Below are 16,290 nucleotides of genomic sequence, written 5' to 3' on the forward strand. Positions count from 1 at the left end.
GGTGCCTGGTGCTGGTTTGGGGGTCCTAGTGCCGGTGCTGGTGGGTGCCCAGTGCTGGTGGGTGCCCAGTGCTGGAGGGTGCCTGGTGCCGGTGGTCCCGGGTGCCAGTATGGGGGTCCTAGTGCTGGTGGGTCCCGGTGCTAGGGGTCCTGGGTGCCGGTGTTGGGTCCCGGTGCCAGTGGGTGCTCGGGGCCGGTATGGGGGTCCCGGTGTCGGCGCTGGTGGGTGCCGGTGTGGATGTCCCGGTGCCGGTTGGGTGCCCGGTGCCGGTGATCCCGGGTGCCGGTGGGTGCCCGGTGCCGGTGGTCTCGGGTGCCGGTGTGGGGGTCCCGGTGCCGGCGGGTGCCCGGTGCCGGTGGTCTCGGGTGCCGGTGTGGGGGTCCCGGTGCCGGCGGGTGCCCGGTGCCGGTGGTCTCGGGTGCCGGTGTGGGGGTCCCGGTGCCGGCGGGTGCCCGGTGCCGGTGGTCTCGGGTGCCGGTGTGGGGGTCCCGGTGCCGGCGGGTGCCCGGTGCCGGTGGTTCCCGGTGCCGGCGGGGCCGGGGCGGGGCGGGCGGGGCGGGGCCGCGCCGAGCGCCGGGCGGGGCCGTTCCGCTCCGCTCTCCCTGACCGCGGCACCGGCCCCCGGTACCGGCCCCGCCCGCCCGCCCCCCCCCGGCCCCACCGGGCCCAACCCCGGTCCCGGTCCCACCCCCGGCATCACCGGCATCACCCCCGGCATCACCGGCACCACCGGCATCACCCCCACCGGCACCGCCGGGCGCGGGGCCCGCACCCCCCCAGGTACCGGCACCGGGCACGGGGCCGCGGCGGGAGGCCCGGGGGGGTGGGGAGGGCGGGCACCGGAGGGGGGGGTAGGACCAGGGATGCGGCTGGGAATGGGGGGGGGCACGTGCTCCCCTCCCCCACCCCCGGACGCCCGGGTCCCCCCGCCAGGCCGGGCCCGGGGGGGGAAGGGAGGGGGGCCGCACCCTCCCCTCCCCCCTTCCCGGACGCCTGGGTGCCCCCGGCGGCTCGGTAAGGGGGGGCTGGGGGGGGGGAGGGGACACGAGCGGCCTCTTGCACACGCGTGTGCCCCCCCCACCCCCCGCTCTTGCACACGCGTGGGCAGCACCGTGCACGCGCGTGACACCACCACCCCCCGCCTCGCAGACGTGCTCGCACCCCCCTCCCGTGCCCACGCGTGTGCGCCCCACCTTGCACACGCGTGTGCAACGGCCTGCAGGTGCGCATGCCGCGTGTGCCCCTCCCCCCCACATCCCCCGCCACGCGTGTGCCCCCCCGGCACGCGTGTGCAGTGCCTTGCACGCGCGCGTGCACGCACACACCCCTTGCACACGAGCGTGCCCGCTCCTTGCACGCGCGCGTGTGCAACCCCCAGCCTGGGGGCGTGCAACCCCTTGCACCTGCGTGTGGGCTCGCACCCCGTTGCACGCGTGGGTGCACCCCTGCACACACGTGCACCCCCTCACACGCACGTGCCCCCCCTTGCACACGCGTGTGCCCACCCCCCCCGCGCGCGTGCCGCCCTGTGCACGCGCGTGGGCGCCCCTACAGGGGTGTGCAACTACCCCAGGCCTGTGCGCCCGCTTGCACACGCGTGTGCTCACCCCTCCCCCCACGCACACGCGTGTGCCCCTCGCAGCCCGTCCAACTCCTCCCGTGTCGCGACAGGGCGCCATGTCCCGACATGCCATGTCGGCGGGGGCGGCGCGGGGGGCGCTCTCTCCCCCCCCCCGCTCCCCTCGTCCAGCTCTGCTCTGTCGCGACACGGGGCCGGCGCTGTCGCATGTCGTGACATAAACACACACCGCCCCACCCCCGCCCCCCCGGGTCGCTGGTTCCCCGCTTCTGCCTCAGTTTCCCCGTGCGGAGCCGCCGGGGGGGGGGAGGGGGGAGGCTCCATCCCTTACCGGGATGACGTCACCGCGTGACGTGATGTCACCACGGGGGGGGACACACACACGACACCTGGAGGGGCGGGTCGATCCCGCCCACCCCCCCCCGGCCCGGACGCCTGGGTCCCTCGGGGTGACGCTAAGCCCCGCCCACGCCCCCCCGCGGTGACTCACCCCCCCCCCCCCCGCCCCGCACCACCTAATTTTAGTGATGACCTCATCCGCCGGCTCCGCGGTTGCCATGGCAACTCCCCCTCCCCATGTCCCCCCCCCAATTTTCAGGGGAGCTGGATGGGGCCCGATCCCCTCCTCCCCCTCCCCGGGTCCCCCCCGAACCCCTCCGGACGCTGCCCCCCCCCCCGCCAGCCCTGCCTCAGTTTCCCCTGGCATATTTGCACGCCCTCTTGCACGCTTGTGCACACCCTTGCACGCTCCTGTGCACCCTTACATGCTTGTGCGCCCTCTTGCACGCTTGTGTGCTCTCTTCCAGCCCCCCCCACCCTCGTGGGGTGCACGCACATGTGTGAAGAGGGCTGCACGTGTGCAAGGGGGGTGCGCACGCAGGAGAGGGGGCGCATACATGTGTAGGGGTGCACACACGCGTGCAAGAGGGTGCATGTGTGTGCGAGGGGTAGGCCTGCACACGAGGGTGCACGTGTCTGTAAGGGGGTGCAGTGCACACGTGTGTGCCAGGGGGTGCACACCCGTGCTGGGGGTGCACACACGTGTTAGGCTGCACACGTGAGTGCAAGGGGGTGCACATGCATGTGAGGTGGTGCGTGTGCGTGCAAGGGGATGCACACACACGTGGGGCTGCACACATGGGTGCTGGTGCCTGCAATGGGGTGCCTGTGGTTGTGAGGGTCTCCAAGCATGGGGCTGCACCCATGGGTGCAAGGGGTGCACACGCATGCAGAGCTGCAGGCATTGGTGCAAGGGGGTGCACACGTGTGTAAAAGGGTGCCCGTGGGTGCGAGGGGGTGCACACACATGTGGGTCTACAGCCACAGGTGCAAGGGGTGCACATGCATGCACAGGGGTGTACACATGGGGTTGCACCCATGGGTGCAAGGGGGTGCCCATGCACACGATGGGGGGGGGGTGTGTGCACAGGTGGGGCTGCACACAGAGGGGCGAGGGGTGCAGGTGCTTGTGCAAGGGGGTGCCCGGGGGTGCAAGGGGGTGCAAGGGGGTGCAAAGCATGTAAAGGGGCGCCCATGCATGCAAGGGGGTTCACACATGAGGCTACAGACATGGTTGCAAGGGGGTGCACGCACTGGGTTCCACTTGGGTGCAAGTGGGTGCTCATGCTTGTAAGGGGGTGCCCATGGGTGTAAGGGGGGGTGTGCGCACATGTGGGGCTGCAGACATGGTTGAAGAGGGGTGCACATGCATGCACAGGGGTGTATACGTGGGGTCGCACCCATGGGTGGAAGAGGGTGCCCATGCACGCGACGCGGGGGGTGTGCACAGCTGGGGCTGCAGACAGAGGTGCGAGGGGTACAGATGCATGCAATGGGGTGCCCATGGGTGTACACACACGTGTGGGGCTGCAGACACGGGTGCAAGGGGTGCACATGCATGCACAGGGGTGTGCACATGGGGTTGCACCCATGGGTGCAAGGGGGTGCCCATGCACGTGACGGGGTGAGGTGCGCAGATGAGACTGCAGAGAGGGGCGAGGGGTGCAGGTGCATGTACAAGGGGGTGCCCACGGGTACAAGACGGGGTACACCCCCACTCCGCACTGACGGCCCCTCCCGCAGGCCGGGGGGCGGCGGGGGGGCGCGGGGGGCCCCCGCCATGGCCTGCCTGCACGAGACGCGGACGCCCTCGCCCTCGCTGGCGCTGGCCTCGGACGGGACCCCGGAGCAGGAGCTGACCCCCACGCAGTGCGTGCTGCGCGACGTGCTGCCCACCGCCCCCGCCGCCCCCACCGCCCCCCCCGAGGCCTGGCCCCGCCGCGGGCCCCCCCGGCACCCTGACCTGGGTCCCGAGGGAGCGGGGCCGCTGGCCGCCGAGGCCGCCCACCTGCGGTGCCAGGCGGGTGGGGGGTTCCTGGAGGGGCTTTTCGGCTGCCTCAAGCCCGTCTGGACCATGATCGGCAAAGCCTACGCCGCCGAGCACAAGCACCCCCAGGAAGGTGAGGGGGTGCAGCATGGGTGCCATGGGGCTGGGAGGGTGCAATGGAGCAGGGAGGGTGCAAGGGGACTGGGAGGATGCAGTGGGGCAAAGGAGGGTGCTGTGGGGCAAAGGAGGGTGCTATGGGACAGGGAAAGGAGTACTGGGGTGCTGAGGGAAAAGGGGTGGTGATTGGTCAGGGAAAGGGGTGCAATGGGATAGGGATGGGGCAAAGAAGGGTGCAATGGGGCAAAGCAGGGGGCAGTGGGGCAGGGAGTAAGTGCAGGGGTGCAGAGGGTTCAATGGGGCAGGGTGGGGGGCAGTAGGGCTGGGGTGAGGGTGCCAAGGCGGGGTTGCACCCTGCCCATGACAGCATGGAGGTGCCGTGGGCGTGGGTGCACCTGGGGGTGCTGATGTGTGGGTGCCGTGCGCGTGGGTGCCCGCAGACCCCTGGGAGGTGCCATTCGAGGAGATCCTGGACCTGCAGTGGGTGGGCAGCGGGGCGCAGGGCGCCGTCTTCCTGGGCCGCTTCCACGGCGAGGAGGTGGCCGTGAAGAAGGTGCGGGACCTCAAGGAGACCGACATCAAGCACCTGCGCAAGCTCAAGCACCCCAACATCATCACCTTCAAGTGAGCGTGGGTGCTGCCAGCACCGGCGTGGGGCAAGGGCATTGGCACGGACGTGGTATGGGCATGGGGACACCATGGACACGGCATGCGGCATGGTCATGCCATGGTCATGGAGTGCGGTTGTGGCATGGACAAGCGGTGGGCATGGAGAACACTCTGGGCACAGGGCATGGACACGGCATGGTCATGGATGTGGTTTGGGGCGTGGACATGCCATGGGCATGGGGCATAGGCATGGACATGCCATGGGCATGAGGGATGGAGGCATGGACACGGCACGGTCATGAGCACAGTACGGCACATGGACATGCCATGGGAAAGCCATGGTCATGGGGATCACCATGGGCACAGGGCATGGATGTGGCATGGGCATGGCATGGTCATGGGGAATGCCATGGGCATGAGCATGAACACGGCGTGGGCATGGACATGGCATGAGGCATGGACACGGCATGGTCATGGGGAACACCACGGACATGGCGTGGTTATGGGCACGACTACAGCATGAAGCATGGACACGCCGTGGTAAAGCCATGGTCATGGGGAACTCCATGGGCACAGGACATGGACACGGCATGGGCATGACCGCAGCATGAGGCATGGACACGCCATGGTCATGGGGAACACCATGCGCTTGAGCATGGACATGGCGTGGTCATGGGCATGACCACAGCATGAAGCATGGACACGCCATGGCCAAGCCACGGTCATGGGGAACCTCATGGGCACAGGACGTGGACACGGCATGGGCATGACCGCAGCATGAGGCATGGACACGCCATGGTCATGGGGAACACCATGAGCATGGACATGGCATGGACACAGGCATGGACATGCCATGGGCGCAGGCATAAGGGTCGTGGCTGAGACATGTGCATGGGGAACACCAGCACGGCATGGACCCGGGTGGTCAGGACACGGCATGGACCCGGGGCACCGGCACGCCATGTACATGGGGCACACTGGCATGACCCACGTGTGGCGCAGGGGATGGCCACGCACGGGACAGGTCTGTCTCGGGCCACTCTCAGGGCAGGGTGATCTGGGTGCAGATGGGTGCCCCAAATCAGGTGGATGCCCCGGTATCCCAGTGCTACTGGGTGTCTGGGTGCAGAGGGGTGCCCACGGTGCAGATGGGTGCTCCTGGTGCTAACTGATGACCTGGGTGCTCCAGCACTGATGGATGCTGACAGGTACCAGGGTGCAGCCAAGCGTTCTGGTGCGGATGGATGCTTACAAGCACCCTGGAGAAGTTGGGTGCCCCAATACAGTTGGGTGCCCCGGTGCTGCCGCGTGTCCCGGCTGGCCGGGCAGCGGGTGCTGAGGGTGCCGCTGTGCCCGCAGGGGTGTGTGCACCCAGGCACCCTGCTACTGCATCATCATGGAGTTCTGCGCCCAGGGCCAGCTGTACGAGGTGCTGCGCGCCGGGCGCAAGGTCACCCCCTCCCTCCTCGTCGACTGGTCCATGGGCATCGCCGGCGGCATGAACTACCTGCACCTCCACAAGATCATCCACCGCGACCTCAAGTCACCCAAGTGAGCGGGAACGGGGACTTGGGGAGGACCCGTGGGTGCTGGGGTGGGTGACCCCGGCCGTGCCGTGGCCACGATGGTGCCGTGTCCGTGGTGGGGACATGCATGTGGTAGTTGCATGACAGCGGCAGTGCCGTACGTGTGGCGGTACCTTGTCGTCAATGGCTGCGTGTCGGTGACGGTTGCATGCCCATGGTGATGCCACGTCTATGGCGGTGACGCGTCCTTGGTGGTGCCATGGCCATGCTGGGCCCACAGTGATGCAGCGCCCATGGGAGCTGCATGCCCATAGCAGTGCCCTGTCGATGGTGGCTGCGTGTCCATGGCATTGGCATGTCCATGACAGTGCTGTGCCCACGGCAGCTCAATGACCTTGGTGGTTGCATGTCTGTGAACGTTGTATGTCCATGGCAGTACCATACCCATGGTGGTTCCATGCCCATAGCAGTTGCATGACTGTGGTGGTGCCATGCTTGTGGTGGCGGTGCTGTGTCCATGGCGGTTGCATGCCCACAACAGGACCATGCTCATGGCGGTTGCGTGCCCATGACAGCACCGTGCCCATGGTGGTGCCATGTCCATCCATGGTGGTGGTGTGGTGGTGCCATGTCCATGATGGTGTTGTGGTTGTGCCATGTCCATGCTGGTGTTGTGGCCGTGGTGGTGGCCTACCCATGACCTGATGATGCTCATAGCAGTTGCATGCCCGTGGCGGTGCCGTGCCCGTGTCATTGGCGTGTCATTGGTGTGGCGCTGGCGTGGCGCTGAGTGGGTGCCCCCCAGCATGCTCATCACCTACGACGACGTGGTGAAGATCTCGGACTTCGGCACCTCCAAGGAGCTCATTGACAAGAGCACCAAGATGTCCTTCGCCGGCACCGTGGCCTGGATGGCACCCGAGGTCATCCGCAACGAGCCTGTCTCCGAGAAGGTTGACATCTGGTGAGGGCGCAGGGACCTCGGGGACACTGGGGACATGGGAAACTTAGGGACACTGAGGAACCATGGTGGCGTTGGGGACACAGCAACACAGGGGGCTTTGGGAGGCAATGGGGACACTGGGGGGCTCAGGAGGCATTGGGGACAATAGGAAGAGGGGACATTGCAAGGACATCAGGGACACGAGGCCTCAGGGACACCTGGGGGGAACAGAGATGGGGACACTGGGGGTGCTGGTGGGGACATTGCGAGGACAGGGTTGAGGGACGTCAGGAGGGGCAGGGGACATAGGGGACACCAGCATGGGCAGAGGCAGGAAGGGGACACTGGGGCAGGGCAAGGGGGACCAGGGGACAGCGGGAAGACTCTGGGGGTGCTCAGCCGTGGGTGACGGGGGCCATGGGTGCTGGTGCCCCCAGGTCCTTCGGGGTGGTGCTGTGGGAGCTGCTGACAGGCGAGATCCCCTACAAGGACGTGGACTCCTCGGCCATCATCTGGGGGGTGGGCAGCAACAGCCTCCACCTGCCCGTCCCCTCGGGCTGCCCCGACGGCTTCAAGGTGCTGCTGCGCCAGTGTTGGTGAGTGCGCCCGAGGGGAGACCCCCGCCTGGGGGCACCCCATCGTGGGGACACCCCACCGTGGGGACACCCCGCCTGGGGCCATGCCATGGGCACCCATGCCATGGGTGGGTCATGCCATGGGGGACCGCACCATGGGCACCCCACTGTAGGGACCACCCTGAGGGACCCCATCATGGGTGCCCCAATGTGGGCAGTGTAGGGGGGATCCCTGGTCATAGGGCCCCCCATCCTGGAGGCACCCCACGCTGTGGGGGTCTGCCTGTGGGCACCCTATGGCAGGCTGCACCTCAGGCACCCCATGTGTCCTGTGCACCCTTCTCTGCCCGTGGTCCCAAAAAGCCCCAGCACCCCCCCAGCACCCAGCCGGCCCCCCAGCCTGCACCCAGTGCCATGCCGCTCCCCGCAGGAACAGCAAGCCCCGGAACCGGCCGTCCTTCCGCCAGATCCTGCTGCACCTTGACATCGCCTCCGCCGACGTCCTCTCCACCCCCCAGGAGACCTACTTCAAATCCCAGGTACCCCGCACCTGGGACCCTCAGAACCCCGGGGACCCCCCCCAGCACCCTGGGACCCTCCCACCAGCACCCAAGGACCCCCCAGTACCCTGGGACCCCCAAACCCTGCAGGACACCTACTTCAAATCCCAGGTACCCCACACCTGGGACCCCCAGAACCCCCAGCACCCCAGGACCCCTGGGATACCCCAGCACCCTGGGACACCCCCCAGCACCATGGCATCCCAGAACTCCAGGACCCCTGGCACCCTGGGACCCCCCCAGTACCCTGGGACCCCCAAACCCTGCAGGACAGCTACTTCAAATCCCAGGTACCCAGCACCCTGGGGTCCCCAGCACCCCATTCACCCCCAAAATACCCAGCACCGAGAGACCCCCCCCAGCACCCCAATGTTCCCAAACCACAAAGGAGACCTGCTTTAAATCCCAGTGACTATGAGGGCTGGTGCTGGAGCAACTGTTGCCAGCAGTAGCTGGTGCCCAGTGTATCCAATCCCAGTATATCCCAGTGCTCATTGTAGCCATGCCCAGCATATCCCAGTGCCTAGAGTAGCTGGACCCAGGTAGTGCAGTGTGCGGAGTGCGTGGTGCCTGGGGTATCTCATGCCCATGGTAGCTGGTCGCCAGTGCCTACAGTAACTGGTGCCTGTACTGCCCAGAGCCTGTGGGACCCAGTGCCCGGGGTGCCCAGTGCCCGGGGTGCCCAGTGCCTGCAGTAACTGGTGCCTGTAGTGCCCAGTGCCTGTGGGACCCAGTGCCCAGGGTGCCCAGTGCCCGGGGTGCTCAGTGCCTGCAGTAACTGGTGCCTGTAGTGCCCAGTGCCTGTGGGACCCAGTGCCCGGGGTGGCCAGTGCCTGCAGTAACTGGTGCCTGTAGTGCCCAGTGCCTGTGGGACCCAGTGCCCGGGGTGGCCAGTGCCTGCAGTAACTGGTGCCTGTAGTGCCCAGTGCCTGTGGGACCCAGTGCCCGGGGTGGCCAGTGCCTGCAGTAACTGGTGCCTGTGTTGCCCGGTGCCTGTGGGACCCAGTGCGCGGGGTGCCCAGTGCCTGCAGTAACTGGTGCCAGGGGTGCCCAGTGCCTGTGGGACCCAGTGCGCAGGGTGTCCAGTGCCTGCAGTAACTGGTGCCTGTAGTGCTCAGTGCCTGTGGGACCCAGTGCCTATGGGACCCAGTGCCCGGGGTGCCCAGTGCCTGCAGTAACTGGTGCCTGTGGGACCAAGTGCCTGTGGGACCCAGTGCCCGGGGTGCCCAGTGCCTGCAGTAACTGGTGCCTGTAGTGCCTAGCGCCTATGGGACCCAGTGCCTATGGGACCCAGTGCCCGGGGTGGCCAGTGCCTGCAGTAACTGGTGCCTGTGGGACCCAGTGCCCGGGGTGGCCAGTGCCTGCAGTAACTGGTGCCTGTGTTGCCCAGTGCCTGTGGGACCCAGTGCGCGGGGTGGCCAGTGCCTGCAGTAACTGGTGCCTGTGTTGCTCAGTGCCTGTGGGACCCAGTGCCCGGGGTGCCCAGTGCCTGCAGTAACTGGTGCCAGGGGTGCTCAGTGCCTGTGGGACCCAGTGCCCGGGTGCCCAGTGCCTGCAGTAACTGGTGCCAGGGGTGCCCAGTGCCCGGGGTGCCCAGTGCCTGCAGTAACTGGTGCCAGGGGTGCTCAGTGCCTGTGGGACCCAGTGCCCGGGGTGCTCAGTGCCTGCAGTAACTGGTGCCTGTGTTGCCCGGTGCCCGGGGTGGCCAGTGCCTGCAGTAACTGGTGCCTGTAGTGCCCAGTGCCTGTGGGACCCAGTGCCCGGGGTGGCCAGTGCCTGCAGTAACTGGTGCCTGTGTTGCCCGGTGCCTGTGGGACCCAGTGCCCGGGGTGCCCAGTGCCTGCAGTAACTGGTGCCTGTAGTGCCCGGTGCCTGTGGGACCCAGTGCCCGGGGTGCCCAGTGCCTGCAGTAACTGGTGCCAGGGGTGCCCAGTGCCTGTGGGACCCAGTGCCTGGGGTGCTCAGTGCCTGCAGTAACTGGTGCCTGTGTTGCCCAGTGCCTGTGGGACCAAGTGCCTGTGGGACCCAGTGCCCGGGGTGCCCAGTGCCTGCAGTAACTGGTGCCTGTAGTGCCCGGTGCCTGTGGTGCCCAGTGCCTATGGGTGCCCAGTGCCTATGGGACCCAGTGCCTATGGGGCCCAGTGCCTGTGGCACCCAGTGCCATGGTAGCCAGTGCCTGGTGCCCAGGGTGCCCGGTGCGTGTGGTAGCATGTAGCGCAGGGCGCTCGCTTGCTGGGGTGCCCCCGGTAGCTGGTGCCCACGTGCCGCAGGCGGAGTGGCGGGAGGAGGTGAAGCTGCACTTCGAGAAGATCAAGTCGGAGGGGACGTGTCTGCACCGGCTGGAAGAGGAGCTCATCAACCGCCGGCGCGAGGAGCTCCGGTGGGGCCCGTCCGCGGGACATGGACAGTGGGGTCACAGGGTGCCATGGCCACAGGGGCATCAGGGACATGGCGGGGGGACTAGGATCAGGGGCTATCAGGGGGTGCCGGGGTGCAAGGAGGGGTGTTGGGTGCTTGCCCTTATGCGTGGCGGGTACTGGGTGCCGTGGGGCGCATGTACTGATGCCACGCGTGCCCTGGCTGCTAGACACGCGCTGGACATCCGGGAGCACTACGAGCGCAAGCTGGAGCGCGCCAACAACCTCTACATGGAGCTCAGCGCCCTCATGCTGCAGCTGGAGCTCAAGGAGAAGGAGCTGCTCAGGTGAGCGGGCACCACCCCAGCACCCAACAGCACTCCCAGAACCCCACAGCATCCCCTATACCCACCCCATTGCTGTAGCCAATGCTATACTAACCCTATGGTCATGGCCAACCCTATGGTCATGGCCAACCCTATGTCTACCCTATGGCCGGCCCATGGCCATGGCCAACCCTATGTCTACCCCATTGCTGTAGCCAGCACTATACCAACCCTATGGTCACGGCCAACCCTATGTCTACCCTATGGCCACCCCATCGCCATGGCCAACCCTATACCCACTCCATTGCTGTAGCCAATGCTATACCAACCCTATGGTCATGGCCAACCCTATGTCTACCTGATGGCTGTCCCATGCCCATGATCCCCGCTATACTCACCCCATGGCTACCCAGAGCCCACAACCAGCATTTACCCACCCCATGGCCCCCACCCCAAGGCCACGGCCACCCCACACTGCATCCCCTGGTGCGGGCACCCACACGTGGCCCATGGCAGGCGGGAGCAGGCGCTGGAGAAGCGCTACCCCGGACTCTTCAAGCCACGGGCGCCGCGGGGGCTCCTGCATGGCAACGCCGTCGAGACCCTCATCAAGAAACGCAACGTTCCCCAGAAGCTCTCACCCCACGGCAAGCGGTGCGCCGGGGCGCCTGGGTCCCTCGGCGGGAAGGGGTGGACCCTGGGTCCTTTGGGGTGGAGGGGTCTGGGGGTTTGGACTCCTGGGTGCTTTGGAGCGGGGTGGGGGCATGGATATGTGGGTCCCTCAAGGTTGGGGTGGGTCTGGGGACATGGACATGTGGGACCTTGGAGGGGTTTGGGAGCCTGGACACTCGGGTCCTTTGGGGGGTGGTCTGGGGGCTTGGGTGCCTGGGGTCCTTTGGGGAGGGGGGGTGGCATCTCAGCGCCTGGATTCTGTGCTTGTGGGGCTCTGGGGATCCAGATGCCAGTGTCCCTTGGAGGGGGGCATCTTTTGGGGGGTCTGGACATGGGGGTCCCTGCTGGCTGTGTGTGGGGTATTCCAGGAACACCTGGGTTCCCCTCTGCAGTTGTTCCCCATGTCCCCCCCCAGACCCGACATCCTGAAGCCGGAGGTGCTGCTGCCCAAGCTGGATGCGGCCATGGCGCAGGTGGCCCTGCCGGGGTGTCCCAAGGGCCCCCCCTCACCCGGGCGCAGCCGCCGGGCCAAAGGGCGCCATCGCAAAGCGGGACCCCGGGGGGGCTGCGCGGAGCTGGGCCCCGAGGCCGGACCCCCCCGGGGACTGCCCGGACCCCCCCCAACCACTGCCGGCCCTGACCTCCTTGGAGGCACCCTGGAGGCTGTGGGTGCCCCCCCAGCTGCGGTACCTGATGCAGGACCTGGGGGGGCAACAGGCACCCAAGGGTCCCCCCCACCGCGGCCCCCAGCTCCTGGCGAGCCTGAGCGGGAGAGCGGGGCCGGCCGGGGTGGGAAAGTGGGGGCCGGGCAGCACCTCACCCCTGCGGCACTGCTGTACCGGGCGGCCGTCACCCGTGGGCAGGTGAGAGCCCCGGCCACCTGGTTCCCTTTTTGGGGGGGTTTGGGGAGAGGGACAGGACCCCCAGGTCCATCCCAGCAGTGGGGAGTGGGCTGGATCCCTTCTGGGAAGAGGTTTTGGGGTGGGGGTGGGGTGTCAGACACAGAGGTGCCTCCTGAGGAGGAGGGTCAAGACCCTTGGGTCATCCTGGGGGGGGGTGTCAGGACCCCTGTGTCCTCTCCAGGGGTGGGGGTGGGGGATCAGGACCCCATGGTCCCTCCTGAGGTGTAGCAGGAGGACCCCAACACCTCCCCTTTCCACCCCCAGAAGCGGGGGGTCTCGTCGGAGGAGGAGGAGGGTGAAGTGGACAGCGAGGTGGAGCTGCCGCTGCGGCAGAGGTGGGTGCTGACCCACCCTGGATGTTAGGATCGATTTGGGGGTCTGTAGGTGCTCAGACACCTGGGATGGGTGCAGGGGGCCAGTGGGTGCCTGTACCCCTAGGCAGGGGGGTCCATGGGTGCTCAAACACCCAGGATGTGTGCAGAGAGGGGCATCCATGGGTGCTCAGACCTTCAGCATGGGTGCAGGAGGGGTGTCTATGGGTCCTTGGAAGCCCAGGTTGGGTGTAGGGGGGTCCATAGCTGCTTGGAAGCCCAGGATGGGTGCAGGGGGGGCCATAGCTGCTTGGAAGCCCAGGATGGGTGGAGGGGGTCGGTGGGTGCCCAGGTGCCCGGGATGGGTGCACAGGTGAGGCCCATGGGTGCTCAGACACCCAGGATGGTTGCAGGAAGGAGTCCATGGGTGGTTGGAAGTGCAGGATGGGTGCTGGGTGGGGGTGGTCCATGGGTGTACAGAAGCCCAAGATGGGTGCATATGGGTGCCTGGATGCCCTGGATGTGTGCATGGAGGGGTCCATGGGTGCTCAGACAGCTGGGATGGGTGTAGGGGGGGGTCCATGAGTCATGGGCCACCCCAGTCTGGGTGCAGGAGGTCAGCGGGTGCCCAGTTGCCCAGGATGGATGTAGGGGAGGCTGTGAGAACCCAAACACCTGGGATGGGGGCAAGAGGGTTCTGTGGGTGCCTGGGTCCTTACCCCCCCCACATCCAACCCATCCCAGGTGGCCCCCAGGCATGAGCAAGCGCCAGTCGCTGTCGACCTTCAGCTCGGAGAACTTCTCGGACGGGGACGGGGATGGGGATGGGGACGAGGGGCACACGAGCGAGCCCTCACACAGTGCCACCCCCGACGTGGGCAGCACCAACACGGACGAGCGTCCCGACGACCGCTCCGAGGACCTGCTCTCCCAGGGCTCCGAGATCCCCCTAGATGCCGCCCCCCCTGAGGGTCCCGGCCGCCGTCACGGGGGGCTCAGCCCCAAGGTGATGCCCCCACCCTGGGGTGGGTGCTGGGGAGCATCCACAGTCCCGCAGGGATGGGTGGCATCGTGGGAGGGGGTGCTCCCAGGGATGGGTAGCATGCGGTGCGGGGTCCCTAGGGTTCCCCAGGGCTGGTACTATGGGGTGGGGGTCCGTAAGGTTACCCAGGATGAGGTTAGCAAGGTTCCCCAGGGGTGGGTATCATGGGCTGGGGGTCCCTAGGGTCCCCCAGGGCTTGGTATTATGGCATAGGGGTCCCCTGAGCCCCCCAGGACAGGATTAGCAAGGGGAAGGGGGTCTCTAGGATGGTGCAGGACTTGGTACTATGGGATTGGGGGTGGGGGTCCCTAGGGTCCCCTAGGGTCCGGTATTACGGAGTAGGGGGTCCCTTGAGCCCCTCAGGCTGGGGTTTGCAAGGGGAAGAGGGTCCCTAGGACCCCAAGGCTATGTACCATGGAATGAGGGGTCCCTAGGGTCCCCCAGGGCTTGGTACCATTACCCGGGGGTTGGGGGTGGGGGGTGACGTTTGTGTCCCCCAGGGCTGGGTACTATGGGATAGTTCCCCAGGATGGGGTTAGCAAGGGGAAGGGTGTCCCCTGGGTCCCCAGGGCTGGGTGCTATTGCCTGGGGGGGAGGTCACTGGGGCCCCCCCAGGGCTGGGTGTTATGGGGTAGATGTCCCCTGAGCCCCCTGGGATGGGGTTATCGAGGGGGAGGGGCTCTCCCCAGTGCCCCCCCCCCAAATGAGGTACCTTGGGGAGGAGTCTTATGAACCCCCCCTATGACAAGGTAACAAGGGGAAGGGGTGGGGGGAGGCAGAGACCTCCCAAGACCAAGTACCATGGGGAGTGGGTCTTCTAGGAGGTTCTGGAGATCCCCCCTAGGGACACACACTATGGGGAGGGGGTGCCAGGGTCCCCCAGAACCAAGCACCATGGTCATGGGTTCCCCAGGACTGGTAGCAAGGGGGGAGTGGGGCAGCAGGGCGGGGTCACCACTGAGCCCCCCCCAAAGGCCGAGTCCCTTAGGGAGGAGCTCTCAGGGCCCCCAGGGACTGACTGTCATGGGGAGGGGTCCCCCGGGGCCCTCCAGGGCTGGATAGAACATCCAGGGGTTCCCCAGGGCTCCCCACGATGGGGTAGCAGAGGAAAAGGGGAGGGGGGTCCCCCAGTACCAAGCACCTTGAGGAGGGGGCTGCAGGAGTCCTCCAAGACCAGGTGCTATAGGTAGGGGTCCCCCAGGGCCCCGCAGGACTTGGTACCATGGGCAGGGGGGGTCTCGGAATAAAGCATCACTGGGAGTGGGGTCCCCAGGGACCCCCCCCAGGAACAAGCACTATGGGGAGGGGTCCTGCAGGGCCCCCCAGGAGCAGGTACCATGGGGAGGGTCCCCATGAGGTTCTCCTCAAGACCAGGTACTACAGCAAAGGGGTGCTCAGAGCCCCCCCCAGACCAGATGCCATGTGAGAGGCACCCCCAGGATCGGATTCATGGGGAGCAGGTCCCCCAAAGCCCCCCCCAAATGGGTAACATGGGGAAGGGGTGCCCCAGCCCGGTAGGCCAGGGGAAGGGGGCCCCTGAGTTCCCCCCAGGACCAGGTACCACGGGGACAGGGTCCCTCCAGTGCTGGGTGTCATGTCTGGGGGGGGGGTGTCCCACAAGGCCCCCAGGATCTATCAGCTTGGGGAGAGGGTCCTCAAGGCCCCCAGGGGTGGCTGCTGTGGAGAGGGGATTCCCCCAAATAGCAGGGTCCCTGGGGAGAGGCTCCCTAGGACTAGTTTGGGGGGGGGGGGGGAGAGTCCTCAGGGCTCTGCCCTGCAGAAGGGGGGTCCCCTAAGCCCCCCCAGTGCCAGCTGTGGGGCAGGGGGAGGCTCTGAGGATGTTTAACCCCCCCCTTTTATGTCCGTCCCCCCCCAGGTCTCCGAGGACTCAGACTGCGACAGCGCGGAGCTGGACCACTCAGGCAGCGGCGAGGGGCCCCCCCGGCCCACAGCCCCCCCCGGCCTGTGACCTGTCCCCCCCACCCCCCTGCACACACACCCCCCCCTACTTGTACAGCCCCAAATATTTATATAAATATCTATCGATCTCTACAGAAAGCTCTGTGCTGTCTCTGTGCCTGGAGGTGTGGGGGGGGGGAAACAGGACTCAGGGAGGGGGCACTGGGGGCTATTTTGGGGGTGGGGGCTGCCTCACTTGTGTTTATGTAGGCCCTCCTGTAATAGCCCCCACCCCAGAGCTGGAGAGGGCCTGTCTCCCCAGGACAGGCTGAGGGGTAATTTGGAGCAGGGGGTGGGTAATACAGTACATGAGGGGCTACAGTCCCACCCCTTCTTTACTGGGGGAACTGGGAGCACTGGATGCGGCAGAGGTGCAGTGCTAGACCCCTAAAGGGGGGGCGGGGGGGCACACACACCTCTTACCCCTCACCCCTGGGAACCAAAGCACAGGCCCAGGGGCATTTTGTGGAGGGAGGGCAGAGTGGG

At 66.9% G+C, this 16,290-nt stretch overlaps 1 protein-coding gene across 1 annotated transcript; it reads left to right on the plus strand.

The window, feature by feature from the left end:
• Positions 1-571: 571 nt before the first annotated feature.
• MAP3K12 (mitogen-activated protein kinase kinase kinase 12) lies at positions 572-15,891 on the plus strand. Its single transcript, XM_064474375.1, has 14 exons — positions 572-780; positions 3,662-4,038; positions 4,463-4,646; positions 5,991-6,182; positions 6,963-7,121; positions 7,538-7,696; positions 8,106-8,214; positions 10,506-10,615; positions 10,823-10,939; positions 11,435-11,572; positions 12,006-12,453; positions 12,757-12,827; positions 13,548-13,809; positions 15,722-15,891. The coding sequence occupies exons 2-14, from the start codon at positions 3,699-3,701 to the stop codon at positions 15,812-15,814; spliced, it is 2,382 nt and encodes a 793-aa protein (XP_064330445.1). The 5' UTR covers positions 572-780; positions 3,662-3,698; the 3' UTR covers positions 15,815-15,891.
• The last annotated feature ends 399 nt before the right edge of the window (positions 15,892-16,290 follow it).

Source organism: Phalacrocorax carbo, chromosome 27 (assembly GCF_963921805.1).
Source record: "Phalacrocorax carbo chromosome 27, bPhaCar2.1, whole genome shotgun sequence".
NCBI classification, from domain to species: Eukaryota; Metazoa; Chordata; class Aves; order Suliformes; family Phalacrocoracidae; genus Phalacrocorax; species Phalacrocorax carbo.